At 38.3% G+C, this 27,977-nt stretch overlaps 1 protein-coding gene and 2 non-coding genes across 3 annotated transcripts; all 3 read right to left on the minus strand.

Moving 5' to 3' along the window:
• Nucleotides 1–207: 207 nt before the first annotated feature.
• On the minus strand, nt 208–331 carry LOC139001367 (small nucleolar RNA SNORA28). Its single transcript, XR_011469965.1, has one exon. It is a non-coding gene; the product is annotated as a small nucleolar RNA SNORA28 (small nucleolar RNA).
• A 6,951-nt stretch (nt 332–7,282) lies between these two features.
• Nucleotides 7,283–27,827, minus strand: EREG (epiregulin). The gene is made up of 5 exons (XM_070395036.1): nt 27,617–27,827; nt 15,333–15,419; nt 13,364–13,487; nt 12,588–12,737; nt 7,283–10,599 (listed from the first exon to the last, which is right to left on the minus strand). Exons 1-5 carry the CDS (start codon nt 27,669–27,671, stop codon nt 10,518–10,520), a joined length of 498 nt encoding a protein of 165 aa, XP_070251137.1. The 5' UTR covers nt 27,672–27,827; the 3' UTR covers nt 7,283–10,517.
• Nucleotides 23,943–24,106, minus strand: LOC139001370 (U1 spliceosomal RNA). The gene has a single exon (XR_011469967.1). It is a non-coding gene; the product is annotated as a U1 spliceosomal RNA (small nuclear RNA).
• Nucleotides 27,828–27,977: the final 150 nt, after the last annotated feature.

The raw sequence follows: 27,977 nt of genomic DNA on the forward strand, positions 1-27,977 counted from the left end.
ACTAATGAGTTTGCCGACCACTGGTCTGAGGGAATAACTAACACATTTACTGTCAGTAACAACTCTCTGAGGGAGCTATTATTCCTATTTACAGATGTGATAACTGAGAGTTAGTGACATTGAATAACTTACCCAAGGAGACAGTAAGGGATAAGCCAGGTTTTAAACCTATGTCTTTGACTCCAAACCCATATTCTTTTTTTTAACACTGTCTAAGTTTATATAAAGGCTTGTCTCATAGAAGAGAGAGCACTGGAATAGGTTAGACTTTGTTGCTATAGCACTCAAATTCTGTCAGACAGTTTTGACCATCTGCCTCAGAATGTTACTTACAACAAAGCCATACTCTAAATCACTGCTGTTACCTGAGCTTCACCTGCATGTATTCTTTTCTAATCCATACTTTGCACTTTACACAGTGCCAGAAGCATCTGGAAACTCATACATACTTGTTAAATGTAAGAATAACTTAGTTCCAAAAAACAAAAAAGGTAAGAATAAGCCCTAGCCGGTTTGTCTCAGTGGTGAGCATGCAGGAGGCAGCTGATCAATGCTTCTTTCTCATCATTGATGTTTCTATCTCTCTCTTCCTCTCCAAAATCAATAAAGTTATATATTTTTTAAAAATTAAGAATAAAATAAAATAATATAAGAAAGCCCTGACATCTGACAACTCACAGCTAGGATTAAATAGTATAAACGATACCCACAGAGTATCAAGAAGAGTCAGAGAGGGCCCTGAAACATGACAAAAATAAACCGCTTTCCAATCATGTGTCAACACAGAGACAGGGTGTGACGCAATCACAAAAATACCCAATGCCCTCCTCCCCTGGCTAAGATGCGTAACTGTTATTTCCTTATCAATGACAAGTCTAGCCTCACATCCTTCCTCTCTGTCCTTGGAATGTAGTTCTGCCCTCCTTTCTCATGGTAGGAGCCATTTTCAAGGATGTAGCTTTGAGTAAGTAAGGTGTTGCTGAAACCATCTGGACAGTGCATCTTTATATAAGCTATGCAGGCTTTTATGATTCTGGTGGGTGGGCACAGAGATCTCATCTTGTGACAGCCTAAGACGAGCCTTCTATGGAAGTCCCTTGCTTATTAAAATTGTCATCTACAATCTGGAGTGGTCTGCATCTCTCTTAGGTCTCTACTTGCCCTCTGTTTACCAGGGTCAGTTTGAAAACCGTTACCAGGAAATCCTTTTACTATTGCGATAGACTGATGAGTGGCTGTTATAAAGGGGCATGGCCTGTTGGGTTTGTTTCCTGATGAAAATATCAAGGCTGAACCCAAATGCTGTGCATTCTGATAAGAAAACGCAACATGATGTATTATAATCTATGAAAAAGGCACACTTTTTTATCATTTGCTAAATTTACATTTTCTCAATGTGATGTCCCGGACTTATAAAGAAATTCAATGATTTCTCTCGTGATTGGATGTCCAAGGTTAGTTTAGTTTCTTACGTGTTTTTAAGGACCTAAATTTTAGATTGTATGGGCCTGGATTTAGAAATGATTTCTGTGTTTAAAAAGAAAATATTTTCTTTGTCATTCAACTTTAAATAATTGATTGTAGTTTTATCTGTGTATTGCTATAAAAATAATGTGTTCTTGTGTGTGTGTGCGCGCGCGCACGCGCGCGCTAACAAGGCAAATGCTATGTCTATGATAGTCTTGGTTTGGGTATTTTTACAATTTAGATTGATCTTAATGGTGAATTATTACTTATCATATTAGTAATAAATATTGAGCTCTTCTACTAAGTACCACAGAATGACAAATGGTCAGAAGATGAATATATATTAAGCATATAAGCTACTAGAGGTTGGGTCCCAACCTACCAAATAGTACAAGGAGGCTATGGACTATTGGAGACTGAAGCACAAATTAAAAAGGCAGAAACAATGTTATAATGAGGCAATTTATTTTGACTCCAAGCCCTCATTAGGTTTCCCAGTATGTATAACATGGGAAGCAAATTGTTACCTCTGAGAAGCCAACTGTGATTTATACCCATTAACGGAAACTTCCTACTCAGGATTTCTAAATTACATGTCACTAACAACAGATCAGGAGCCGTCATGTGCATTGGAGGGGGAACAAATTCTCAAGATCGCTCCTGAGCATGTTCTTCAGTTCAACTCTCTGTTCCACAGCCCAACCCATGTTTTATAAAGAGGCCCTACCCAGTGATAAGGGGCTTATTTATATTCCCACAGCAATATCCTCCTCCTGTAATCTTGGCTTCATCTTATGTAAGCACATGACTCACATGAATTGATTGGTCGCTTTCCTGAAACTTGGGGTGAGAGCCAACTCTCAGTTACCTGTGGTATGAATGCCAGAGACAACTTGAAGAACTGAAATCCATTGGTTATTCCCAACTTCTATTTTAGCAAATAATCTTACTCTCCTCTCTGATGTCAACTTTCTTTTACTATTGATTTTAACAAACACAGAAAAGTCCAAAGAGAAAAACTACGTAATTATTGAACAGTTGAGAGCTTTTCATTTCTATTCTCCTTCACAGCCAAGATTCAGGATAGGTATTTTCCAAAAGCAGTCACCATCAACTCCTTTAATCTAGTGTAATCTTATCCATCATCCACTAAAACACTTTTTCAACCATCTTGACATTCAGCAGTCAAAACCAGTGGCATTTTTTCCCTACCTCAGTTTTTTCTACATTTCTTTTGTACTTGACAGTGTTGACTACTACTGTAAATCTTGTTTTATTTTTTTCTCCTGGTTTTCATGCCATTGGGTTACTTTAGTTGTTTTCCTGGTTATAACCATAAGTAAGTCCTGGTGATATGAAGTGTATTCTAAATATAGCCCAAGTTCAACCACTTCTAATCACCTGTACTAATATATCTTTATTCCTAGCCATATTATTAAGCAGGTGATTAAAATAACCTTCTACCTTTTCTCCAGGTTTGTCTTGCCCCTCTTTAGCCTACTTTCCACAGAGCAAATAAACTGGCCTTTTCAAAATACAAAGTATACCAACATCCTATCCCCAATCATCTAATAGCTTATTGCATTTTTAATAAAAAAAAAAAAAAACACTATCAAAGTCTATGCTCCCTAAATTGCCTACCCTTGTGTATCTCTCTGACTTCTCTTGCCACTGACCATGGAACATGCTCCAGCCACACTGGCCCTACTACCCCTTAAACTTTAGCATTTTTGTACTTGCTGTTCCAGATAAAAAATAGTTTTGACTCCACGTGTTTGTATGGCTTTCAGTTTACTGCTATATGTCCCTGTTCATGTTACCTCCACAGACATGCCTCCCTGACCACCCCAGATAAAGCAGCCCTGAAGCTAAAGCGTGTATGTGTTACTATCTTATTTTTATCACTACCCATGCAATCTTGTGCAAGTTGCTGTGTACCTGTTTCCTCATCTGAGAAATTAGTTTCATAAAAATAGTTATATACTTCATAGTGTTGTTATAAGGACGTCCCGACTTCAAGATATGTAACCTTAATCACATCTGCCATGTCCCTTCTACCATGTAAGATGACGCAGTCACTGAATAGGACATGGGCATCTTGGAGGAAGGCGGGGGTGAGGAGGCATTATTCTGCTGACCACACCAACTTATGCTGTCGCTCTTCAGATCAAGAGCTTTAAATGATATCCATTTTCCATTAATGTGAGGTTTATCTTCTCAGTATGGCTTTGAATATCCTTCAAACTAAATACTTAACTATTTCCAAATAGAGATCCTATCCTACTGTCAAGAGGGTCTCCCTGGCATACCTTAAACATACTATGATTTTTTCTGGTGTTTTTGCTGATTATCCTTCCCTGTCTGACAGGCTTTCCTTTGCGTATCAAAATCCTGTCAATTTTTCAAGGTCTAGTTAAAGTTCTATCTCCCCAATAAATGTTTCCCTATTAAGGAAATCTTCCTCTAAATTATTTGATACGTTACTATTTGGTATATATGGGGGACTTCTGTTTATCTGTTCAGAATTCATTTATTCTTCCTCTGGTAGAGACACTCTGGTTTTTCTTTAGGGGAAATTTCTCTCCCATTAGATACAAATTTAGTGGCTTCTCAAGCAAAATGCACTGCCTTCCTGACCAAGAGGTGAATCCATGATCCCGGGGAGGCAATCAGATGCTGTCTCAGACCACAGGCACCCAAGAAAAAATAATGCTATGATTTTTAGAACTTCACCTTTTAAACGCAGAACATAGCTAACTAAGTCACCAGGACTTCCCTGGTTCATTGGCTTTTACTTTAATTCTATCTAACCTCCCATATCCTTCCTAAAAATTTCTTCTTAAGCCAGAATTCTTTTATGTTCTATAAAAATCAAAGAACCCTAACTACTAAAGCCTTGAATTTTTCTTTAAATGTCCCCATAATTGCAAAGTTCTCTTCTAATTTTCTTGAAAATGGCAATATATTTTATCCTTTCTTTAAATATTCCACAACCCCTTACATATTACTAGATACAAAAATGCTTTCCAATAATTAATGGTTGACTAATTAATAAAGTAGTAATTTTTATTATCTTTTTTGAAGAATGTGAATTGCTCTTTGTATCAAATTGAGGGCCAAGAATCTGACATATATTTCCTTGGTATCAATTCTGCCATCCGCAGAATAATGGAAATCATTGCTCTCTCTTGAGAAATTGAATGGAAAAGTCACCATTCCTCTGATAGTGCTTTTTATGTATGGTTCTTATATCCCCAATGAGTATAATAAAAATGCTTATCTGAAGTTGTCTACCATCCTATCACAATGGATTCATTCCAAATGCCTTCATTAAATGAACCTAGGCTGTGCTTATATGAAATTTTTGGAAGACTTTTCTCAAATACCTCTCAGATATTTAGATAAACTGGATGGAGTATCTGTGTTTGGTTTTATATGAGGGGTAGTTACCATAAGCTGGTAACCAAACAGGATATTTAATAGATACCCATGTTTTATGTCTCCTTCTTAATGAATCCATCTTGAAACCTAATGAGCATCACTTATGTTTTATAATGTTTTGTAACCATGTGGGATAAAATATGTTTGAAAATTTATCAAAGTCAAATTCAGTGCCTATAATATCTTCCTTTTAAAAATTGTGATATTATATCTAATTCTGGTTCCCTGGAATTTTCTTTCTTCTGCATAATCTCTTCAAAATGACCAATTATGCCATTGTAAAAAGTTTAGGGTAATCCTTCCTCAAATCACTTGAAACTGAGTCCCTCAGCGCCTCCCAGAGGATGATATCAGATTTTTGGCCTGAGTTATAAGAAGGATGAAGTTGAATTTAATTGAAATGAGAACATTGTAGAAGGAACAACTTTTCAGGGTGATATGAGTAATTGAACATGTTACCTTTGAATGTCTAGTGGGTATCCAAGTGATGTTAGATAGGTAATTGGATAATGAAGTCTGGTAATTAGCAGAAATATCTGGGCTGGGAGTACCAGTATATACATGGCAACTAAAAGCATAGGACTGTATGAAATAAAGTAGGGAGTAGCTATACAGAGAAAAAAGTTTCAAGATCATGAAGTGGAGGCACTCCAACATTTATAAATCAGAGGCGGGGGATGGGAGATATTAAGGAATGTCTAGCACGAGACTGAGGAGCAGGTGGAAAACCAGGTGAACGTGGTATCCTGGAAGCCAAGAGGAAAGTGTTTCAAAAGAGTTCTTTTTCTTACTCTCTGGCCTCTCAGACTGTGAACAGAGTCAATCTAATGGTTCTATGAGAACCCAAGAATTTTATTTTACACAAATTTCTGGTTCTCCAAAGGAAACTCTAAACTAAATCTCAGATTATCTCCACGTGATTGTTATGCTGCTTCTTACAGGGCCAGGATGACAGTGGAATCGAGGATCAGAAGACCTTGTTTCTCATACCATCTTCACCTTTTACTATCACTGTGATCCTGGACAAATGATTTTACCTCCCTGAAAAATGGTCATAGCTATGTCTCCCTGCCCTATCTTCAGACTGTGACATGGTCCAAGGAGCTAATAACTGGTACAGCACTCTACAGGTTGCTGAAGCATGAACGAAGAAAGCCATTACTGCGATGGAGTTCAGAGGGACCAGCTTTTCGTGCTCGAAAGGCCTGGGGAAGCCAAGCCTCTTAGTTGGTAGAAGCTGAGAGCATCATGATACATGTTCTGGCTGATGTATTCTTTCAAAAGTTACTCCTTAGTAAGGTATTTATTCTTTCCACTTTATTTATTTAAAAATTTTTTCAATTACAGTTGACATACAATATCATGCTGGTTTCTAGTGTACAACATGGTGATTAGACATTCATATAACTTACAAAGTGATCACCCCATTAAGTCTGGTACCCATCTGACACTATACATAGTTATTCACATACACATATTTTTTAAAGGAAAAAATAAGTCTTTACTTAAAATAAGTGTTCTGTGAGCACAAAAATTCTCTTTTAAAATAAGAAGCTGTTCAATGAAGTTATTTATGTTAGTATTCAGCATATTGCCACTACTTTGCTCTAAGTCGGTGGTTCTCAACCTTGGCTGCACATTAGAATCACCTGGGAATCTTTTTAAAATCCTGATTTCTGGGCCAGGTTGAGAACCACTGCTCTAAGTGAAATAAGTCAGTCAGAGAAAGACAAACACTATATGATTTCACTTATATGTATATTCTAAAAAACAAGATAAATGAACAAACCAAACAGACTCAAAGGTACAGACAGACTGATGGTTGCTAGAGGGGGAGGGGGTTTAGGGGAAGGGTGCAAAACATGAAGGGATCGAAAAGTACAAATTGGTAGTCCCAGAATAGTCATGGGGATGTAGAGTACAGCATAGGAAAATATAGTCAATAATATTGTGATAACTAGGTATGGGGCCAGGTGGGTACTGGAAATATCAGGGGAATACTTTGTAAAGAATATGATTAACCACTATGCTGAACACCTGAAAGTAATACAAAATAATATCAAATGTAAAAAAAAATGTTCTTCAAAATAATATCAATTATTTTTTATTAAACAGGGTATCTATTTTGTTTGAAATACTCTTCTTTAATATTCTAAATACTTTTTTAAAATACTAACACCTAGAATTTTATAAATAATGTGACTTTTATATTTCAAAGAAATTTTTTACTATGGTGGGCAATAAAATGTGATAAAGTTATATATTGCTTTCCCAAACTAAGACCATATGTCTTTATATCTAACCACATTGTAGTCCTGTCACCGCTTTTAAGTCGTAGCATACAATATGAGGAAAAAGAAAGAGACTATATTGGTAAAGTTTTTATGCACGGCTTTATTTTTCAAATTTTTTTTCCATTTCTCAACAAAAATAAATAAACATTAATAATTTCTTGTAAAGTATCTATATTCTCCTTCAATATCTTAAGGTACACAATTATCAAAGCTGATATTGAACACAAACAAATTGATACAATTCAGTACTCTGATAAAATTCATTATCAAATAAGTTACTTTAATCCGCGGGCAATACAACTTTATGTTCCATAGCACCTTTAATATAAACTGTATACCAAAATGGCTCTTCAACTTTAAAAAGTGCAATTACAGAATACAAAAAAAGCAAAGAGAAAAATACTTTCAACATCGTACCAATTTGAATAACAGCTATGTTTTAGGTAAAATTTTTCTCAAATTAAAATGTTACAAAGTACTCCAGAACACTGTTTATATAAGCTGTTACTCCCTTTTCTCCCATATAAGTAACAATAGAAAAAAACTGAAAATATTAGGAAGCAAAATAAATGCATTTTTTCCAAGTCTGTAGAATGGATATTGCAGCAAAAATGACAAAGTGGATCAGACATTAGCTTTTACAAACTGCATTATTGAAATCAATAGAAATTAGAAACTAGTATTATGCATTTGTTGTATGAAAATATATTATCTGACAGAAATTGATTTTAGCTTTTTCCCAGACACAAAATAAAAATCTGAATTAACTAGTCATGCTAGTGCACCATTTCTCCCATTGCTTTGACATTGGCAGAAAGATGAGAGCAAAATAAAAAATGTCTAGAATGGTAGTGATCTATTGTACTATAAATGTTCAATATATATATATATACATATATATATATATACATATATCTCAATTTTGAGGTAAAACCTTTAGTACTAATCATAGTACTTATGTTCTTGGCTATAGAGTATGTTAAGCGAGTTACATTATTGTATGGTCTTGGTAGGAAGCCATGAATGATCATATATACATATATACATTGGATTTACATTTGTTCTCAATATCTTGGCTATGAGTAGCCCCTTCTAGAAATTTGGTGAGAAATATGTAAAAATAAGGAAAACAGACTAAATGTGAGCCAACATATTTCCATTGCTTATAGGAAACATGAGCTGATAGTAATAATTTTACTTTTATTTTTGCCTAGCATTATCCTCATTAAGGCAATTATTTTTTACTTACTTTTCATCCACAAAAAGCAATCTGGGCCCTACCTTTTGATTATTTAACATGTATTTCTAAATAAAGACTTAACTTTTACAGGGGCTAGTTTTATAAACATCCTTAAATGAAGATTAAAAACACACCTAACTACTTACAATTAGTGATGCAATATGAGTTGAGATGCTTCAGATAAACCACTATGACTCCCTTCTTGTCAGTAAAATTAATGAAATGAAACTGATTTTTTGGTTAGTCAATAAATACTCTGAAGCAATGCAGATCACTTAAAATAGGCAGACTTTGTTTACAGGTGTCAATAAGTATGCATAGGATTTAAAATGTGTTCTTACACATTTGACTTCAGCTATATTAGATGGCAAACAGAAATATCCTTTTTGAGCTCACTGAATTTTATTTTACTTCTCTTTATCTTGTTTTTAAGTTTTATATATTTTTGATAAAGTAACAAGTGATTATAATTTGATTAACTGAGCTCACATGTACATGTGTGTTTGTATGTGAATATGCACACATACACAAATAATTTGTTCTCCTAATAGTAAAGAACTAGGTTCAGGACTTGGATAAGCATCATGTGAATGCACCAGGTTATATAATGCAGGGGTACATGTGGAAGCAAGTCCTGGCACCTGGCACCTCAGACGTTAGCCATTACTTATTTTATCTTTGTTGCCCTAGCCTAGCACATGTCAGGACAACAAGTGGGAAAGAATAGAGACCCTCCCTGATCAGGTGTGTGATGCTGAGAAACTAAAGGTCTATATTCAGCGAGATAGTCTCCCTGCGACCCCCAGGTGGTAACAGCCGTGACTCCTTATGCAGTTGCCCCAAGCATCCTTACTAACTCACTTAGACCATTGGCTCTGAGCACAGGAGAAACCATAGTCTCTTCCCCAAAATAAACAAAAGACAGAAAATAAGGCCCTGGTTTCATCCCAGTCTTCATCAGAAGGAATGAATGGTTAAGTCTAAATTGTAAAAACTTTCAAATGTGTTCATTTGGAAAAATACATTATGGCTTATTTTTTCTTGTTTTCCCCGTGTTCTGCATCAGGATACAATTTTAAATATATAATTTCAAATTCTACAAGAAGCTACTTACTTTATTTCTTAAGTTAAAAATTTATTCGGTAGAAAACAACTATTTCTGTCTTTAGACAATATATATAACTATTGTCTTGTACTTTAAAATAATGATTAGTCCATCAAATTTTGGACTATGAGTTAACCTTAGAATTCAACAAAATCCTTACAAAAATAAATACTCTTAAATAGAAGCTGTAAATGTGGGTTTTTTTTAAAAAAAAAGTCTCAGAAGCAAGAGTTGCCTCACATAAATGCTGTACAAAAAAAGGAACTTTATGAAGCTATAAAAATATCTACTATTTGCATAAAAGATGGTATAAATTGGTTCATTTTCCTTAAGGAGGATCTGTTAGATGGGTGACTAGTATCCATAGGAGCTGTGGGTTGGAATAAGGAATTGTTCACTTCCCCTTTAAGCAGGTAAACAGAGTTATAGCTGAGGATGGGCCTGGAGGGAGCAGAGCTCTCCCAGTTTAGTTTGTTTCAAATGTGTAGTGTTTAGCATATGATCTATATTTGCTTCTCCCCAATTCCCATTATATCATTGTTTCAATATATGACACAGTGGAGTCAAGTTATACATCAAACTACGGTATAAACAAACCAATCATCATTGCTTTGAGGAGTGGAAAAATATACTTATTAAACTGATTTGACCATATATTTAGGCTTACAGCAATCTGTCCTTTGCTGACACTTCCCGAGCAACTTGTTTGTAGCAGACAAATAAGTTTGAAGCTTTCAATAAAGCACTTAGCTCAAGAAAAAAAAATATCAATTTTCTTTCTATATTAGTTTGTGTACATTTCCAAATAGTTTGTTAAAAATAAAACAGAAGTAAAAAAGTTTCCAAATATATTAAAAATATACCATTGTTGACTTAACACATGACCCAACATAAATATTATTAATAAAATAGGAATATTAACATCATCAGGCTTGCTGTGCATCCCGGCCCTTGAGCTTGGTGGCGCCACTCAGACTTGTGGCAACGCCAGGTCTCCTGAGGTCACCCTTTCATACTCCTGCATTGACCTTTTACTTTCTCGATTTCTGTACCTGGAAATATTCAGAAATGAAACTGTTAGCACTGCAATTAACAGTAATGAGAATAAAGTGTGTTAACAAAAGGAACACGTATATGGACTCAAAAGGTGCATCTGCATAGTGTTTCCAGAATGACAAAGGTGAATAGGTTTGGGTTGGACACGAAAAAAAAAAGAGAGAAGAAGAAATAACATTCTGTGGTCAAACAATTTTTTTGGGGGGGCGGGGGACTTAAAAATTGGGGGGAGGAAATGGTGAAACATAGTTAAAGAGACCTCAGAGGCCTTAACATTATCTTGAAAATTGTAAAATTTCAAGAGCATGTGACCACATTTAAGCCTCATTTGTTTTTGTTTTTTTCTTCCCCTCTCTCTCTCTCTCTCTCTCTTTCACCTTTGTTTCCTTCATCTCTACCTACCTACTTAAGAACTAGTATTTTGAATATCACACTATATTATTACATTCTACCCATCACAATGATATAATGCTATCACCAATAAAAATTAAAATAACTAGGATTTATCAGACACTAGCTAGGTTACTGACAATGTTCTAAGTGCTATACATTCATTATTTATTTTATCCTCACATTTACATTGCCATCTTCATTTTACAGATGAAGAAAGTGAAGTGCAAATAGGTCACATAACCTGGCCAAGATCTCCTACATAGGATTCATTAATCTATCACCATTTATTTTGTGGTTTTTTTAAAAAATATATTTTTATTGATTTCAGGGAGGAAGGGAGAGGGAGAGAGAGATAGAAACATCAATGATGAGAGAATCATTGATCGGCTGCCTCCTGAACGCCCCTTACTGGGGATCGAGCCCGCAACCCAGGCAGTGCCCTTGACGGGAATCAAATCCGGGACCCTTTAGTCTGCAAGCCAACAGTCTATCCGCTAAGCCAAACCGGCTAGGGCTATCACAACTTAGAATCATCTTTCATTCAAGCTATCTTCCAAACATTTTGAGTTTATTTTCTACCCATGTTGGAATGAAGCATATAGCCTATGCGTAGGGGAAGAATACATTAAAAAGCCTTCGTTTAGACTCAGTCCTGCCACTTGTCAACTACATGAGCTGGGGCATGTCAGGTGGCCACTCTGGACTTCATTTTCCCATCTTTACCAAGGAAAGAACTGTAGTCGAAGACCTTCCAGGTGTATTTCAGATTTAATATCTAGTTCTGTGGTCATAACTAATTAGGAAGGCATTATTATTTGGTGAATAGTTAAAATCAAACATAGGCAAAAAAAATTAATCTTATAAAAGTAGCACACTTCAGACCATCAACAGTAGAAGTCCACTACTTTCATAAAAATTTATTCAAATGTACATGGAGCGATTTTTAACAGTTCCAAAATAAGAAGGATTTCATGGAGACATTTTAATAGCATCTGTTAGGATCTGATTCACACTGTTCCCACACCTTGGTCCTAGCAGCATGGCATTGTACATGAGGATGGGTGGGACTGTTCTGCAGACTGACCTGAACCACATTTTAAAAGTAAGGTTTTATAATTGCCTGGAAACTCATTTCTATTAGTCTGCCTTAAATTTTAAGACCCTAAGTTTCTGGGGTTATTAATTTATGATGCTGTATTTTATGAAATACAAAACTTGACCCAATAAATTAAATACAAGTGCCTAAGTATAACACTGGCATCATGGCTTATGGCTTATTTCATATTTATTATCATATTCAATACTGAGTTCTGTAATTAATGTAGGATAAGGAATTCTCTCTGCATTTTATAAGGAACTGATACTCCCAAGTTTCACACTCCCTATGCATAAGGTCACATAGGTAATAAGTAACAGAGATAATCATAGAATCAAATCGAGATGTTCTGCTACTACAACTTCTCCTTAAATAAAATCAGTGCAGAGTCTATCTTCTCCCTCTAAAGAATACTTTGTCCATGTTTTTACCCAGTTTAAAAGTCTGTATTGTATAAAAGTGACTGATAAAAACAGTGTAAAAGCGCTGTCTTACCATCTCCAGACGTAGTATATGGAGCCAGCGACGAAGAGAAGAACGAAGAGAATAAGAATCACAGTCAGAGCCACGTATTCTTTGCTCAAGGGTTGTTGGACCGTTAAAAAGAAGTGCTCACATCGGACACCAGCATAACCCACCTCACACCTAAAGGGAAAGGCAAGAGGAAGATCAATGAATGTTCTCAAATCATGGCTGTGGCTTAGTTTTGTAAGAACTAATCTCACACTATGATGCAAGAAACCAACAAGGTTTGGCAAAAGATGCATTCAAAGCCTGACCTAGAACCAGGCCGCTAGATACGAAGAGCCTCATATTGCTCTCAAGCTAAATTGTGGTATGAGAATGACAGTCCAGTTCAGCGGCCAGGTGACTGTCCATCTGGAATAGGGTTTTGTAAGTTTTTCAGGTTTGAAGTGCTTTTTGTCTACATCAGTGGAATCAATTCCTAAAACAGTGGTTGGTAACTATACGTCCAGGGGCAAGATTAGAAATTGAGCTGTTATTGTGGCACATGGGAGAGGGAGGCATCTGAACCCCTCCCCAATCTGTACCCCTGAAGTATCTGTACAATTTGATAATTACTACTATTTGCCCCCTAATTAAAAAAAAACCACCTACTTAATAAAGTGTTTAATCAGACATATAAACTGTATGCTCATAGTACATATAAACTGCTCCCCATGGAAATATAGAGTAACTTCAGTAAGTAAATAAAAATAGAGAAATCTAGGTTAAAAGATGTTGTTTGTTTGTTTGTTTGGGGATATTACCTGCAGTATTTTTCACTCATGTCCACCAGGAAGATGCACTGTCCGTGCAAACAGTAGCCATTCATGTCAGAGCTACATTTTGTTATTGACACTAGAGCCACGCGTGGATTGTTTTCTGTCTTAACTGTGAAGAAAATGGAGAGTTGAATATATTCTATTGCCTTCTTGGAACCATGAATCATCCTTTAATAATAGTAATCACTGATCTGCTCTGATGAAGCAGGTCAGGTACCAATCAGTAGAGACAAATTTTCAGGAACACGGAGTCACTCTATTATCACACTCCCTTATCAAGAGACAACACCTCAGTCCAAAAGAAAGTGGCCAACAGACTAAACCAGACAGACCTGGGGATTTAATTCTCAAATGACAACATGTAAAGGTAGAAAAGGTAAGTTGAGGGACACACACACGTACACACACACACACATTATTACCCTCCACAATTATTCACTTAACCAAAATGAGTCCAATTTTTTCAAATCTCAAAATAATTCTGAAATTCATTATTCCAAAAGCGATTTTAAACTGAATACATTAATTTATTTAAAATAGTTTAATTCTATAATGGCTTGTAAGCTAGTAAGGCTTGCTTTGGTGTGCATTCCAGAATTGTTGAGGTTATCATCAAAGAAATCAACCAAAGCCTCCCAACATCTCTAACACTGAGTCCTGAGCATGAACTGGATAAACCTCGAGTTACTGAGGCCAGTTATAGCAATGGAAATAGGAGCTTTGTTAGAGACAGTGTTGCAGTTTACATGTACAATTCACTTTAGAATATTTTAGTTATTAAAATGTGAAGAATGCTCATGACATAATTTTTTTTAAAAAATAGCATCTTGATTGCAATACTCTAGTTTAAATAATCAAAAAAGGGTGAAGAAGGCAGACCAGACCTCCAGAGAGCACCGTGATGAAGGACGACAAGAGAGAAAGTGAGTTTTTGGAAAATATCTTGGTTCTTCAGATAATGCTGGCCTCAATAGCTCAGGATGATAACCTTTGACTCAATGTCTCAACAACCTTTGACTAAATATAAAGCAAGTCTCTCTTGAACCCCCATCAGAGTCCTCTAGGGTCCTTGAGAGAGACTGTGCATCCACTTATCTTTGCATCCCTAGGCCTAAACACTATGTTTGTCACATAGTAAGTAATCCATGAATGTTTCCGAATGAGTGCTGTGACTACAAAGACAGAACACCACTTCTTCCTCTTACAAAAATAAAATGAAAATACATTGATGATCTACTGTGTACAAAGTTTCAGCTTGAGCCACACGTGGATTGTTTTCTGTCTTAACTGTGAAGACAGTTTTGCCTGGGATCCAACCTGTAACAATGTTTTCTCAGCAAAGCTCTGGGGAATGGCTCTAGGGCAGTGGTTCTCAACCTTCCTAATGCCGCGACCCTTGAAAACAGTTCCTCATGTAGTAGTGACCCCCAACCATAAAATATTTTCATTGCTACTTCATAACTGTAATTTTGCTACTGTTATGAATTGTAATGTAAATATCTGATATGCAGGATGTATTTTCATTGTTATAAATTGAACATAATTAAAGAATAGTGATTAATCACAAAAACATTATGTAATTATATATGTGTTTTCCGATGGTCTTAGGCGATCCCTGTGAAAGGGTCATTCGACCCCCAAAGGGGTCATGATCCACAGGTTGAGAACCGCTGTTCTAGGGAATCTGATTTTCTTGTTTCTTATCAGTTCAAGATCAAATTTTTCCATGTAACTAGAAACACAGTCCCTCTTCCTTCAATTATTTCTTTGTATGTTTTCCAGGTTGCTAGTTCATAAGGGAGTTAAAAAATTCGTTTGTTAACACAGTAGCTATTTCCCTTCCTCCCCCCCCCCCCCCCCCCCGCCACTTTGATATGTATTTATAGTCTTTGAGTTTGCATTTCTGTTAACAATATGTAATCCTCTGAAGCGCTGTTGATAAAGTTGGGCTTACCTAAAGCTGTGCAGTTGTCTTCAGATTCTCCCGGGATACACGAAGGAATCACAGTGGGTCCAAGAACTAGATGTAGAAGATGAAAACCTGTTTATGGGGAAAAAATCAAATATGTAATTAATGCTTCAAGGAAAAAAAGCTTGGTCAGATTTCCACAATAATGCAGCATTTAGAATTTGATCCATTGAAACCATAAAAGAAAATCATTCCTGGAAACAGGCATATAATTGAAAATGAACCCCCAGGTCTTAGGGCCAAGGGTAAAAGCTTTGGCATTGTATTCATAGTTAGCTACAGATTTAACCTGCTTCAAATCTTTCACAGGAACCTTTTCCAAGACCTGATTTTGAAGTTTGATATCCTAAGAAGCTTAGAAATTCAAAAATTGTAGGATTTCTAATGTTTTATTCCATGTTATGCTTGAAGCAATGCTCCAAGATAGAACCTATCACAAAAGAATGATTCAAATAAGAATTAGGTTCTACTTTTGATAACAACTATGCAGGACTCTCTACCTAAGATATATTCCTTGTTGACCTAAGTGCCTAAATTCTAAATTACTCTTGCATTGTAAAATGTAAGCTAGGCAAAGTCAGGGTATATCTTATCTAACTCGGAATGCACACACATACACCGAGCCGTAGGAACACAGTTTCTGTCAGCCCAGGAAGCATTTGAACATAGCGTTTCATCCTGTATCTCCAACAAAAAGGCAAATATTGGAAAACAGGCACCAGAGTGACTCAGGTAGTTTCTTCATTGAGTAGAAAGCATAAGATGAATGTTTTTAATTGCATAGGTATTTACTAAAGAGAGTTTAGTCTCATCTGTTTAATAGTCAGGTATTTGTACTACAACCACTCTTTCCATTATTATGAGTAATTATTATATAAATATAAATGGTGGCCGAAACCGGTTTGGCTCAGTGGAGAGAGCATCAGCCTGCGGACTGAAAGGTCCCGGGTTCGATTCTGGTCAAGGGCATGTACCTGGGTGGCAGGCACATCCCCAGTAGGAGATGTGCAGGAGGCAGCTGATCGATGTTTCTCTCTCATCGATGTTTCTAACTCTCTATCTCTCTCCCTTCCTCTCTGTAGAAAATCAATAAAATATATTAAAAATATCTATATAAATGGTGGTGTTAGTGGTAACATTGGCAGCAGTTAACATTTCTTGAACACATACTACATGCAGGGATGATTCTATCCTCCTTGTCTTTATTACCTCATTTAATCCCCTATGGACTCTTAGAGGAAGATACTAGTGTTGCTATTAGACATATGAGAACACTAAAACATAAAAAGTTTAAGCAACTTTCCTGAGGGTACATAGTATTGTTGTGAACGGGGCACTTGCAGAATTTGGAAACAGACAACAATGTTAGCGTATAATAGACATCACATGGAACAAACAAGGGAAATGTAATTGAAGCAGATTATTTAATCCCAAAGGGAGGCAACAAAAGGCAATCCTGGGAGAAAACCTGAGCAATGTATTTCCCTCCCTTAGAGTTTTTGGAAGAATTAAATAAAATGGTATTTTTCTGAAATAATGCCTAACATTCCAGAGATCACCAGAGATGTTCCTTCAAAGTCAAGATCTAGTCTCTAATGTTAGCAGTATGTACAGGCAGTGCCCTCTGCTGGTCTGTACCAAGATTACTTTCTTTTTCTCCAAGGAGGCATGTATCTGTTAAGCAAATTGCATATTTTCTGTATCAGCATCTGCCCGAAGCCGGTCCATTCTTGCTGCTTGACACAGTCGCTGCAGGAAAGAAACATCTGCACAGCATATGTTTCAAGGGACCTGGCATATATAGCATATTGTTCTTAATATGTTTGCTCTCCTTAGTGCCATGTGTTTTAACCAAGGTCACCTCTCCGAGAAAGGTTGTTTCCCCAGGTGGGGATTTTTCCCTGAGGTTAGGGAGGGGATACAACCCCCTAATTAAGTGCCAGGCGGGTAGTTAAGCTACATAATCTTTACTCCCTGGAATGGAGATAAGAAACGCCCTAACCTTTGTAATAGAAATTGACAGGATTAAAATCGGCTGGTATAAATACGGATGTAACAAGACAATAAACATCAGATCCTCATCAGATCCTAACCAGAGCTTGGCTGGAGTTCCTAACCAGAACTTTGGCTGGAGATCCTGGCTAGAGGTCCTGACTAGGCTGCTGATCAACTGAAGGCTGTCTTCGTGTCATTCCTTCTTCGCCGACTCCGTCCACACCTTTGAGGACCCCTGGACCCGCTGGGGTTGGATTCCAGCAAGCATCATAGTTTGTAATTTAATGTTTTACACTTGACACTTCTAACAATTCTGTGAAGTAGTTACTAGCCCCAAACAACCTTAGTGCAGTTAAATTAAATGTCTTGTCCAAGACCAATTATCCAGTGACCATAGAAGATAAGAATCAGAAATGTACCTTTTGACATCAAGCCTCATAACCTTTCAATGATTTGAAAATACTTTTTGAATATTAGAGCTACCCCCCCTTCTGTATTTCTACAACAATGTAAATGTTGCCTCAATTACTATTATAAGGGGGAAGGAGGAAACCATCTTTCTTAAATGAGAAAAACAAAAAATGGCTAAAGTTTGGATTTTATTGTCAGTTGAGCAGAGATGAAAAAAGATTACTTTGTCCACATAGTTTTTCATGGAGAATGAGCTAGAATCTCATCCAAGTCCATTTTGTTCTACATCTCAATATAATTTTGCCATGCACTTTAACGACTGGAGAACTAAACCCTTTAATGTATACAGTCTGCTCAACTCAAACTGAAGTTCTAAATAAGTATTTTTACATCCTTGACCCTCCTAGTCTTCCATATTTCTCCAACTGAGGAGTGCTTGGGAGGTAATGTTACTAATTCTCCCACCAGGAAAGGACCAGCCAGGTCCCGTGTGCAAATGTACACTTGAAGCTCATTTTTTTATCCTTTGCAGGAATCAGAAACTAGCCTCTCCTGTTCAGGATTGCTTCCAGCTGCAACCTGCGACGGTGTTAGAATCCAGCTAATGGTTTGGGGGTGTTGCTTCTCGGCCTTTTTTTTTTTTTTTTAAGGATTTTAGCAGTTGTTCATTTTCCCACTGTTGGGCACTTTGTTCCACTTGGTCAGGCCACAGGTGAAATATTTGTCTTTGTGAACTAAAGAATGTTCAGTGCAGGGCGTGCCTCCACAAAAACTGGGCTCTCCTAACCTGTGACACTCCCTTGGACATAGTCCATCACTCGGGATGGTTTCTGTGAGACTCACGACGTTAATCCAACATCCGGGTGTTTTACAGAAGAAATTGTAAATAATTTTAAATGCTACTCTCAAAAGCAAGTGTGTAGACTCCAGTTCCATCGCGAATGTATGTAACCAGTAAGATAGCAAAACTAACTCTCAATCATGTGTCCATCTGCACAGCTCTATTGCTTTAAAACAGTGGTTCTGAAGCTTCCCTCCACCTCACCTCTGCCCCAGACCCCTGCAAACTGGGGTAAAGGAGTAAGTGGAGGTGATAAAAAAAAAAACTGAAACTCCACCATGAAAGATTCTGATATCTACAATCCTGTACGCTTAAGAATCACTACTCATTACTTTAAAGTCATACAGGAAAGGAATAGATGCTAACGTCATATCCATATATTTCTTTAATCTTATAGTTTTTCATGACTTTAGCATCATAACTTTAGTGTTATCTATACTAATAAAAGGGTAATATGCTAATTAGACCAGATAGACCAGACGTCTTCCTGACATTCTTCTGGATGTCCTTCTGGATAAAGCTGAAGCGGCTGTGAGGGCCGAGGGCCAGCGGCACATGAGAGGTGGTGGCACGGGCCGATTCAGCGCAGCGGGCCCCTTCCGCAGAGGCAGCAGGAAAGGGGGCTGCGCGGTCCCAGTCCCAGTGCTGCCCCTTCTGCAGAGGCAGCCACAGAAGCAGTGGCACGGCCACGTCCCGGTGCCACACCTCCACGGAGGCTGGATGGGGTGCGACCTGCTGTGCCTCAACCTCTTACAGCCCCTCCCTCAGCTGGCCTGGCCCCAGATCGCCCCCCTCCCACAGGTGGGCGGGGGGTGGGGCCAGCACTAAGAAGTGAGGGTTGAGGGCCAGCAGCCACAGCAGTGGCAGCAGCAGAGGGTTGATGGGGGTGGTGCCTTCCCCTGGTCAGCTGGTCACCTCCTGCAGAGGAAAGCCAGACTGGGGAGTGGGCCTAAGCTACCAGTAGGACATCTCCTGAGAGTTTCCAGATTGTGAGAGGGGGCAGGCCAGGCTGAGGGATTACCCCTGCCAGTGCATGAATTTTCATGCACCGGGCCTCTAATTTGAACATTATGATCTCTCTAAGATTCAACTACTTGGGTTTGGATCCTTGACCAGGGGCCCTGCTAAGTAAATAATTCACTATGATACTAAAGATTTTGGATAGTGTCCGTGTGTGAGAAAAACAGGTCTAGTGGCAAGTTCACATTGGTAACTAAAACACGAGGAATTCTGCACAAGGTGAAAAGAGGTAAATGATTTGTGAACTCAAAATTAGCAGGTGAAATGTCTGTTTCATTACTGCTATAAAAATCAAAATCCCTTTAGAGGTCATTTTTTCTGTCAAACTTCCAAATGGGTTTTAGGATCCTGAAGCTCACCTATTCATCTCTCTACCTTCACCTTTCAAAGACTGTGTCTCAGTGAAATCTCAACTGCGCCAGCAGGAAGTGGTGTTGGTGACTCACAGGATACAAACCACCTCTACCCTGTGAGTCAGGGCCTGGGCCTACACCCTTACACAATATTGGGGACCGCACGCGTGGGAGAGGTGAGTGGCATTACCTGAATGGGGGTAGCACTAAATGTTGTGGGCCCTGGAGCATTAAGAAGTGCTTGCCCAATAGCAGGAGGAATGCCAAATGTCAAACGTGTCTAATTACATCTGGTTTCTTTTGACCTTGCTTTTTTTGCCCGCACTGAGGGGCTCATCTAGAAGAAGGCAGGGACTTGGTGACTAGCCTACCAAGTCAAGTCAGCAAAATCAATTGCAGTTCCGGAAATAAATTGGCTTCCCTTTTTTCTCCCTTTGAAAAAAAAATCAAGCACATAAAAATGACCCAAAATAAAATGAAATGGGCTACAGAATGAAAGGAATGCAATTTTTTTCTCCCTAATTTTACCTTTTATGTTTAGAACAGAACACCAAACTTATAATAAATTGTAGTATTTTTCCAGCCCAAACAGGTAGTAAAGCCTGTTTTATTCACATTTTTGCTTTGGTCACATGTCAATCTACTCATGGACTGCTAGATTTCCACCTCTTCCATGGTGGTCTATAACTTTAGCATATGTGTGTAACACAGTAGGCACCTTATGTCTTGTACACTTTGAAAGAGTGGATATACCTTCACCATTTCCACATGCTTTTGTTTTAAATTACATTCCACTATTAGATGAGGTCTTGCTGCACCTTGGTTAAAATAACTGGAAAATCTTTATTACATGACATAATGTAAAACACTACTGGCAATACTTTACAGTAACATCCTACTTTTCATATACTTATAAATAATTTTGTCTTTGTTTCAAGCAACCACTCTCTTCTTATAGGTTTTCAATGTTAACTTTTCAACTAAACTTCATTAAAAACTAAATGTAAAAACCAATTAAAACTATTTGAGACCAAACAGAATGAAACCAGAGGTGGATATGATAATGGTTTCAAATAAGTATTTCTTTTAATTTTGACATTAATAGATAGCCATAGGATCCTATTTGTCAAGGGAAAAGGAAAGACTTCATAGGCCTTCTTTTTTTTTCAATTCAGACGCATTATACCCTTCAATTTTGGTAGTAATTTCTAAATCATACTTCAAAGTGCTCATAATTAGTCATACAATACTACACTTAAAGCCATTCAAATCAAGAACCAGTGTGTCAAAATATAAGGGATTAGTTTATTTCACCCTAAAATAGATTTAGAGATATATCTTTTTCATGATAGAAATCTTCTCAGAATGCAGGTGGATGCATATCACCTCTTGTATAAAGGGTACAATGCTATTAATCTCAGTGTTTGGAATTTTGTGGCTTAAGACCTCCTCATATGGGGCACGCATTCCCTAAAAGCCAGATATATTTCTAGAATATTATTTCAAATGTTTTATTGTACATTTTTTCCTTCCAAGATAATGTCATATGAAAGGATCTTTATATAACTTTTTTTTTTTACCTTGACTCCTTTCCATCTTGTTTCTCACACCTATCCCTATAGAGCCAATTCAGAAATATAAATTACTATTACATCATTGTTTCAAAAGAAACATCTCCTAACGGGGCCACAGTTTAGATTATGAGTGTTTTGCCATTTGCCTTCTTTTCATTGTGGTCATATTGTATGTGGCCTGAAGTTTTGAATATGTAATGGCATCTTTAGAAACAGATTATTATCACATGCATTCTTTCTAAAGACCTAATGCCAAAAATGAATTTGCAAAAGAACTGAGTTTTAATCAGCCAGCATCAAAAAAAAGAGGAAAAAATAAGTACACAAAGGTAACATTAAAGTCTCAAAGCTAATTGCTTTTCATTCAGCAAGACTGCATACACCTAGCACATCTGAAGCTGCTAAAAAGTTGTACTTTGTGAAAAAATATTTTTGTTAAATTGGAGATTTCAGCTTCAGTAAGAAGCACAAATGCAACCGTAGTATAATGCTAGGATGGGAAGAAGTTAGTTACGCCCAATAAATAAAAAAGGAGACTAGATTTGCCTATATTTATTTTTAGTAACTACATGTCTCAAATTATATTTGTTCAAGACATATCTACTAAGGGTTTTCTGTCTGTGAGATATTGAACAAGATGCTGAAAGGAAAATTGGTGGAAAATATATAGCTCCTGTCCTAAATAGAGTTAATGGGGTAGACACCTGGGGATGAAGAGGACAGGAGAGAATTCATACATGATGTCAAGTTCCTGGCTAGACAATACCAAGGAGGGTGGTGCCATTAAAAGAGTAGGAAACAGGCAGACCAGCAGGTTTGCAGAGGCACTTGGAAATACGGTAGACATGAACGGAGAACATAATGAGTGAAGGAATTTGAGTATGTAGTTCATATGTCACCTATTTACACTTATTAGGCCCTTAGGAATACAAATCTTAAGTAAAAGAGTAAGAATTGAGTTGATGGAGTCCATTTGAAATTCATCTGAGGGAATATGACCTTTAAAGGGATAGGAGCCATTCAGATGTCCCAAGGGAACTAGCATGAAATGGAGTATGATAGAACTTCAGGAAATAGGTAATCAAGAGTGATTAGAAATGGCCAAGGAAATTCATGAAAAAAGGAAGTTCAGTGATGTATGAATCAATAGGTAGAATTATAAAAGGAGGCATGGGGTAGTCAGCAAAGCAATTATATATGAAGAAAGTATGAGTGACACCATCATAAATAGGATTCATCATTATTCAGGGCAAATAGTGCTAAAATCAGCAATAAAAATTGCTCAGTTGACTTTTTTAACACTAGAATTGGTTTTATGCTTGCATCTGGCTTACCATTAATATTAATTTTATTTGTCTTGGTAACTCAAGCATTGATTATTCAAACTTTGAATTATGAGTGCTAGTGGAAAACCCATTAGGCTAGTGATTCTCAATCCAGAGTAATTTTGTCAACCAGGGACATTTGGCAATGCCTGGTGGCATTTTTGGGTGTCACAACTGGGGGGGGGGGGGGTGCTACTGACATCTAGTGGGTAGAAGCCAGGGATTGCTGCTGAACACCCTGCAATTCATAGGAAGGCTCCCATAAAAGGATTATCCAGTCCATAATGTGAATACGGCCAAGGTCCCCAAACCCTGCATTAGAGACAGGAGGGATGGAGTCTAGTTGTAGCTCAGAAACTAATTTTATTTCCCTGCAGCTGAGATTCCTTTTCTCTGAAAATAGAGACCTAGGAATGGAGTAGGTTAGAGGGGGATGGAATTTAGATTAAATTACTCTAAGGTCCCTTTCATTTCTAAAACAATACTTTTCTTTCTTTTACTGACTATTCATCATTCAGTCAATCACTGCTCAATTTCTCTCTCTCTCTCTCTCTCTCTCTCTCTCTCTCTCTCTCTCTTTCACACACACACACACACACACACACACTGTGTAATTTAAAATATGCTTAAATTTTTTTAGGCATATCATCACTGAATACAGACATGAATGGGGAAACGTGGGAAGAACAATTATTAGGTTTTATAGAACAATTATTAGGTTTTATCATAAACAACAAAGTTGAATTTTAAAGAACTACTGCTTAGTCTCGAAATATTTAGCTTCTCAAGTACATTTCCGAAGAACAGCTGGCTGAGTCAAAACATAGTGGTGAGAATTCTAAAAGTAGCAAGCTAATCATGCATCCAACTAACATTTACTGAGTGCTTAATATTACTGTATCACAGTGTGAATGAAAACAGGCGAGTGCAGCACCAGTAAGGAGAAACAGGGCTAGATGCACAGTATTACTTGAAAAGGGCAGGACCACAGAAATGGGAGAGGTATAAGGGGACTGGGGGACATGCTGCACATTTATTTATGTATTTTTACTTTATCTTATATTGTTTATTTATGCCAGGGGAGAATGTGAACACAGTCCCCCACTTCCACAAATTGTGCAATCGAGTTTCCCACAGTTGGGGACGTCTCAGGGGTCAGCACATCTGGGGTGTAATAGATACCCCTGGTCCTGAGAAAACCATCTTTGTGACCATGGTATCTTCCCTGTCAGGTAAATCTATATACTTCTTTTTGAGTGGTGGGAGAAGAAAGTTGGAGGGGGTTATCAGAGAAAGCTTGACACTTTTCTCCAGACTTAAAGAATGAGTAGAACTTTCACCAAAAGTGAAGAGTGAGTTAGGGTCGTCCCCAGCAGAAGGTCCCCACATTAAAAAATAAAGCCTTATGCGAGGGATAACACTTCTTTTTAAATTTGTTTCCTTGTTTAAAAAATGTGAATAATGATACCTTTCCTGGTTAAAAGAGAGTTAGAAAGTTTAAATGAGGTGTTTTATAAGAAAGCACTTAATGATGATGATGATGAAAATAGCTCTAATTTTAAAAGTATTTTTTTATTATTTTCTAATATTCAATTTGTTAATTCCATATACAATAACCTGATAACATAGTTATTATGATCTCCATCTTACAGATGAGAAAACTGAGGTTCACAAAGGAATAAATCTTTCTGGAAGTATCAAATAAAAAAACTGGGGTGTGAACCCTATATTCTATATACTATCTATGTCTCTTGATTCAAAACTATCAAATTTGACATATATAAATGTGTATATTTTTATATATGAGAGTGAGACTTTTTCCCTGATCTGGAGGGTTTGCAAGAGGATTTGCATTTAACTCACTTTCATGCCTCAAATTTAAAATTCAGGATTTTTGTCCTAAAAAAGTTAAGGGTTAACATTTTTTCTGGACAATTATCAAGTCATTCTATTATAGATAGAATCCTAGTTAATAAAGTCATTACTTTAACCTAGAATGTCACAGAATTTTTCTTTGCCCTGTAAGTAGACACCCAGTCTTTCATAACACATTGCCAGAGGACACTGAGTCTGCCATATTACTTCCCTTGTTAAAGCTTCCAGAATTGCTATACCAAGGGGATGGCTGTCAGGGTGCTCCTCCCCAAGGATATCACAGCTTTGGGGTGTCTCACCATTGTCTTCCTTTCTAAGAAATGTTCCCAGCAGAAATTACAACCTTATTAGTTAGACACTTTGCATAAGTCTATACTCAGGGTGAAGTCTTACAGATGAGGAAACCACACCTTAATTATAGTCTCTTTGAAGAGGATTTCTTACATGACATTTGTATCTTTTGTGTGACCATTAACCAGGAAATGGGAGATTCTTGGGCAAAAATGGACAGAAGACATTTATTCTTGCCATTTACTCTAGTTTCTTTCCTGAGCCTTAGTTTCTTCATTTGTCCAACTGGGCTATTCGTACCAACCTTATACAGTTACTTTAAGAAGTAAGTGAGATGATATGTGTAAAGCACCTACCACACAGCATGATTGGCTCACAGTAGGCATTTGGTAACTGTTAGTTCCCTTCCAAACTCCTAGATTTGGCCCCCAATGTGGAACCACATACCCCAATTACCCAAGTTGTTCATATGGCCAGGTGATGTGGAAGGCAGCTGGGTACCTGGGTCAAAACCCAGACAGGAGAGGCCTGTCGTCATGTTTTCTGCCTAGAGGTGTCATCTCAGGTGTGCTAACATTCAGGCAGCTCACGAACTCTCGGGTCAACAGAAAAGATCTGAGGAGAGCCAATGTCTCATTGAGATCCATGCTTCTCATATTTTCAAGAAAATAAATGTTTATTCTGCTCAATTCTCTGTCATTGTGCAATGAGGTACGCAGAAATTGTCTTGGAGATATCATTCAGGAAAATGCTCAAAAGCCCATTTGGGTATCAATGGAAATGCTTTATTTTAGATCAAGAGCCCCTAAGTATCAAAGAGACATATGAATTCCACAAAATGGAAATAATAAACAGTTTGCTGAAATCTAAAATAAATGAGAAAAGTCATTTGGGAAAAGTTTTTCTAGATTATATTTTCTTGGGGAGGGGGCAATTTCAGAATTAACAGATGACTTTATCTTTTCCCCCCAGGTGCTTTAGAATAAAACTATTGGACTTGCATACCTCCATAGAGTGTGGAGAAATGATATAGAACTTCAAACAGGAACTTTCCTAGTGGCAGAGAAATATCTGAACACACTGGGAAAACAGAAACTGACCTAGCTCATTTGGAAATGGGCTTGGCAGCTGATGAAATAAGTGAACTATAATTAAGTAATGCAATAAAGGAGTTAAGCACTTTCATGACAACAAAAACACACACAACATAGGTGGGTAGTAACCAGGTTATTCATAGGCTCTTGCTGTCTCAAATTAGAATATTTAATGACTGCCCCGGAACAGACACTTGGCATTGTTCAGATGCAACCTTACAGGTGAGGGGGGAAAGCGCTAAGCCATTGTGACCTCTAGGTTAAGCTCTAACTCTAGGAAGACTGTCACCTTTCCAATTTTATTATTTTCACAGAGATTTAAAAACAAAGACAGCAAAAGCCACATTATTTACTAGAGAATCTTCTACCAAGTCCTTAGCACAGTTCTGGTAGAAATCAGACATCCAGTTTCCACTTACATTCCTGAACTTGGACAAGTTCCACTATGCGTAGCATGCATTTCATTAGGTCTCAACCCCTGAGATAAGGCGTGTCGAAATAACAATTTAACTGTCACATCCTGCACAGGTAGGTAGGTAGGTAGGTAAGTAGGGGAATTTGCCTCATTGCGCGTCCAGAAAGAATGTGAGACTGGCAAGTTTTATTTCCTTATTTAGATCTTCATATGCAACTCCAAATTCCTCTTCAACTTTAAGGAATGGAGAGAAGCTATATATATATATATATATATATATATATATATATATATATATATATTTTTTTTTTTCAAACTAGGAAGCTTAAACTAGATTCCACCACCCCCCCCCCCCTCCCCCGTCGACTAACATTAACTCATTTCAAATAGGATGATGATAGGCATCAAAGTACACTCAGCGATTACAGGCTGTGGGGCGCCATGCCCGCCAGTGAAAAGCGCTGACCAGCCATCCGCCAGGAGGGTTCAGGGACAAACCCGAAAGGGCAGGTGAGCGGGCGATTGGCGGCGAGGAGCTCCAGGACCTGGGCGCGTCCCTCGCTCCAGGTAAGAACAGCGGTTTCATCCCGGGGGTCTGGGGCTCCAGCAAGCCTGCCACCCGGCCCCCGGGAGCTCATCCAGGCTTGACTTAGAGAACGGAGGGCAAACGGCAGGAAAGCACCACTTTCCAAAGGGTCTCCCGAGCCCCGGGCTCATCTCCTCCCGCCCCCTCCCCACCCCCGGCCCCTAGAGAAAGATCGCGGCTTGAAGTGTCAGAGCGCATTGGTCTCTAGAAAGCAAATTTAAAAGCAAAACCCAAAAACTTTTCGACTTTTTATTCTGCCTAAAACGGAGCTGTATAAATCCATGCATGACACATAGACCAATAGTTAATTTATCAAAGAAAAGCGTTTCTTTTGCAGATCCCCCTACCTCCCGGGCTGGAGGGAGAGACGGACGGGCACGCAAGAGACATCATTTCCAAGGTGCCCGGTAGCCGGCGCTAACTCCCCGATTGTCAAAGGACGAGCGCAGCGCGGCCGCACGGGCGTCCCGGCGGCGGGCGGGGGCTTACCCAGGCCGAGCAGCAGCGCGCGGGCGCGGGCGCGGGGGGCGAGGCGCGGCTCCATCCTGTCCCGCGGGGACTCCGCGCTCGGGCTCTGCTGGGCGGCGGGCGGCGCGGGGCGGGAGCTCCCCGGCCCGGCTGGGAGCGCGGGGTGGCCGGGCTGCGGCTGGAGCGCGGTGGAGAGACCGGAGGGCCGCCCGTCTGCCGCGTTCCCCTGACACCGGTCTGTCCGGCAGTGGAGCTCCCTGGCCCCATGACGTGACTTTTATAAGAGCCCGGGGAGGAGCCTGGGGCTGGAGGACTTCCTAGCGGGGTGAGGTGCAAAGTGTCCGGAGTTTCATAATGGGCCGCAGGGGAGGAGTGGCTCGCG

This window comes from Myotis yumanensis, unplaced genomic scaffold (assembly GCF_028538775.1).
Source record: "Myotis yumanensis isolate MYYU_CA2020_CCGP unplaced genomic scaffold, mMyoYum1.0.hap1 SCAF_1, whole genome shotgun sequence".
Taxonomy (NCBI): Eukaryota; Metazoa; Chordata; class Mammalia; order Chiroptera; family Vespertilionidae; genus Myotis; species Myotis yumanensis.

What these genes read in the sequence shown, in the direction of transcription:
- EREG (XM_070395036.1), bottom strand. Translation starts at nt 27,671, where the DNA reads ATGGAGCCGCGCCTCGCCCCCCGCGCCCGCGCCCGCGCGCTGCTGCTC. An exon ending in AGACAACTGCACAGCTTTAG is followed by an intron (nt 13,488 to 15,332) that starts GTAAGCCCAACT and finishes TTTTCTTCACAG; the next exon opens with TTAAGACAGAAAACAATCCA. An exon ending in ATATACTACGTCTGGAGATG is followed by an intron (nt 10,600 to 12,587) that starts GTAAGACAGCGC and finishes GAATATTTCCAG; the next exon opens with GTACAGAAATCGAGAAAGTA.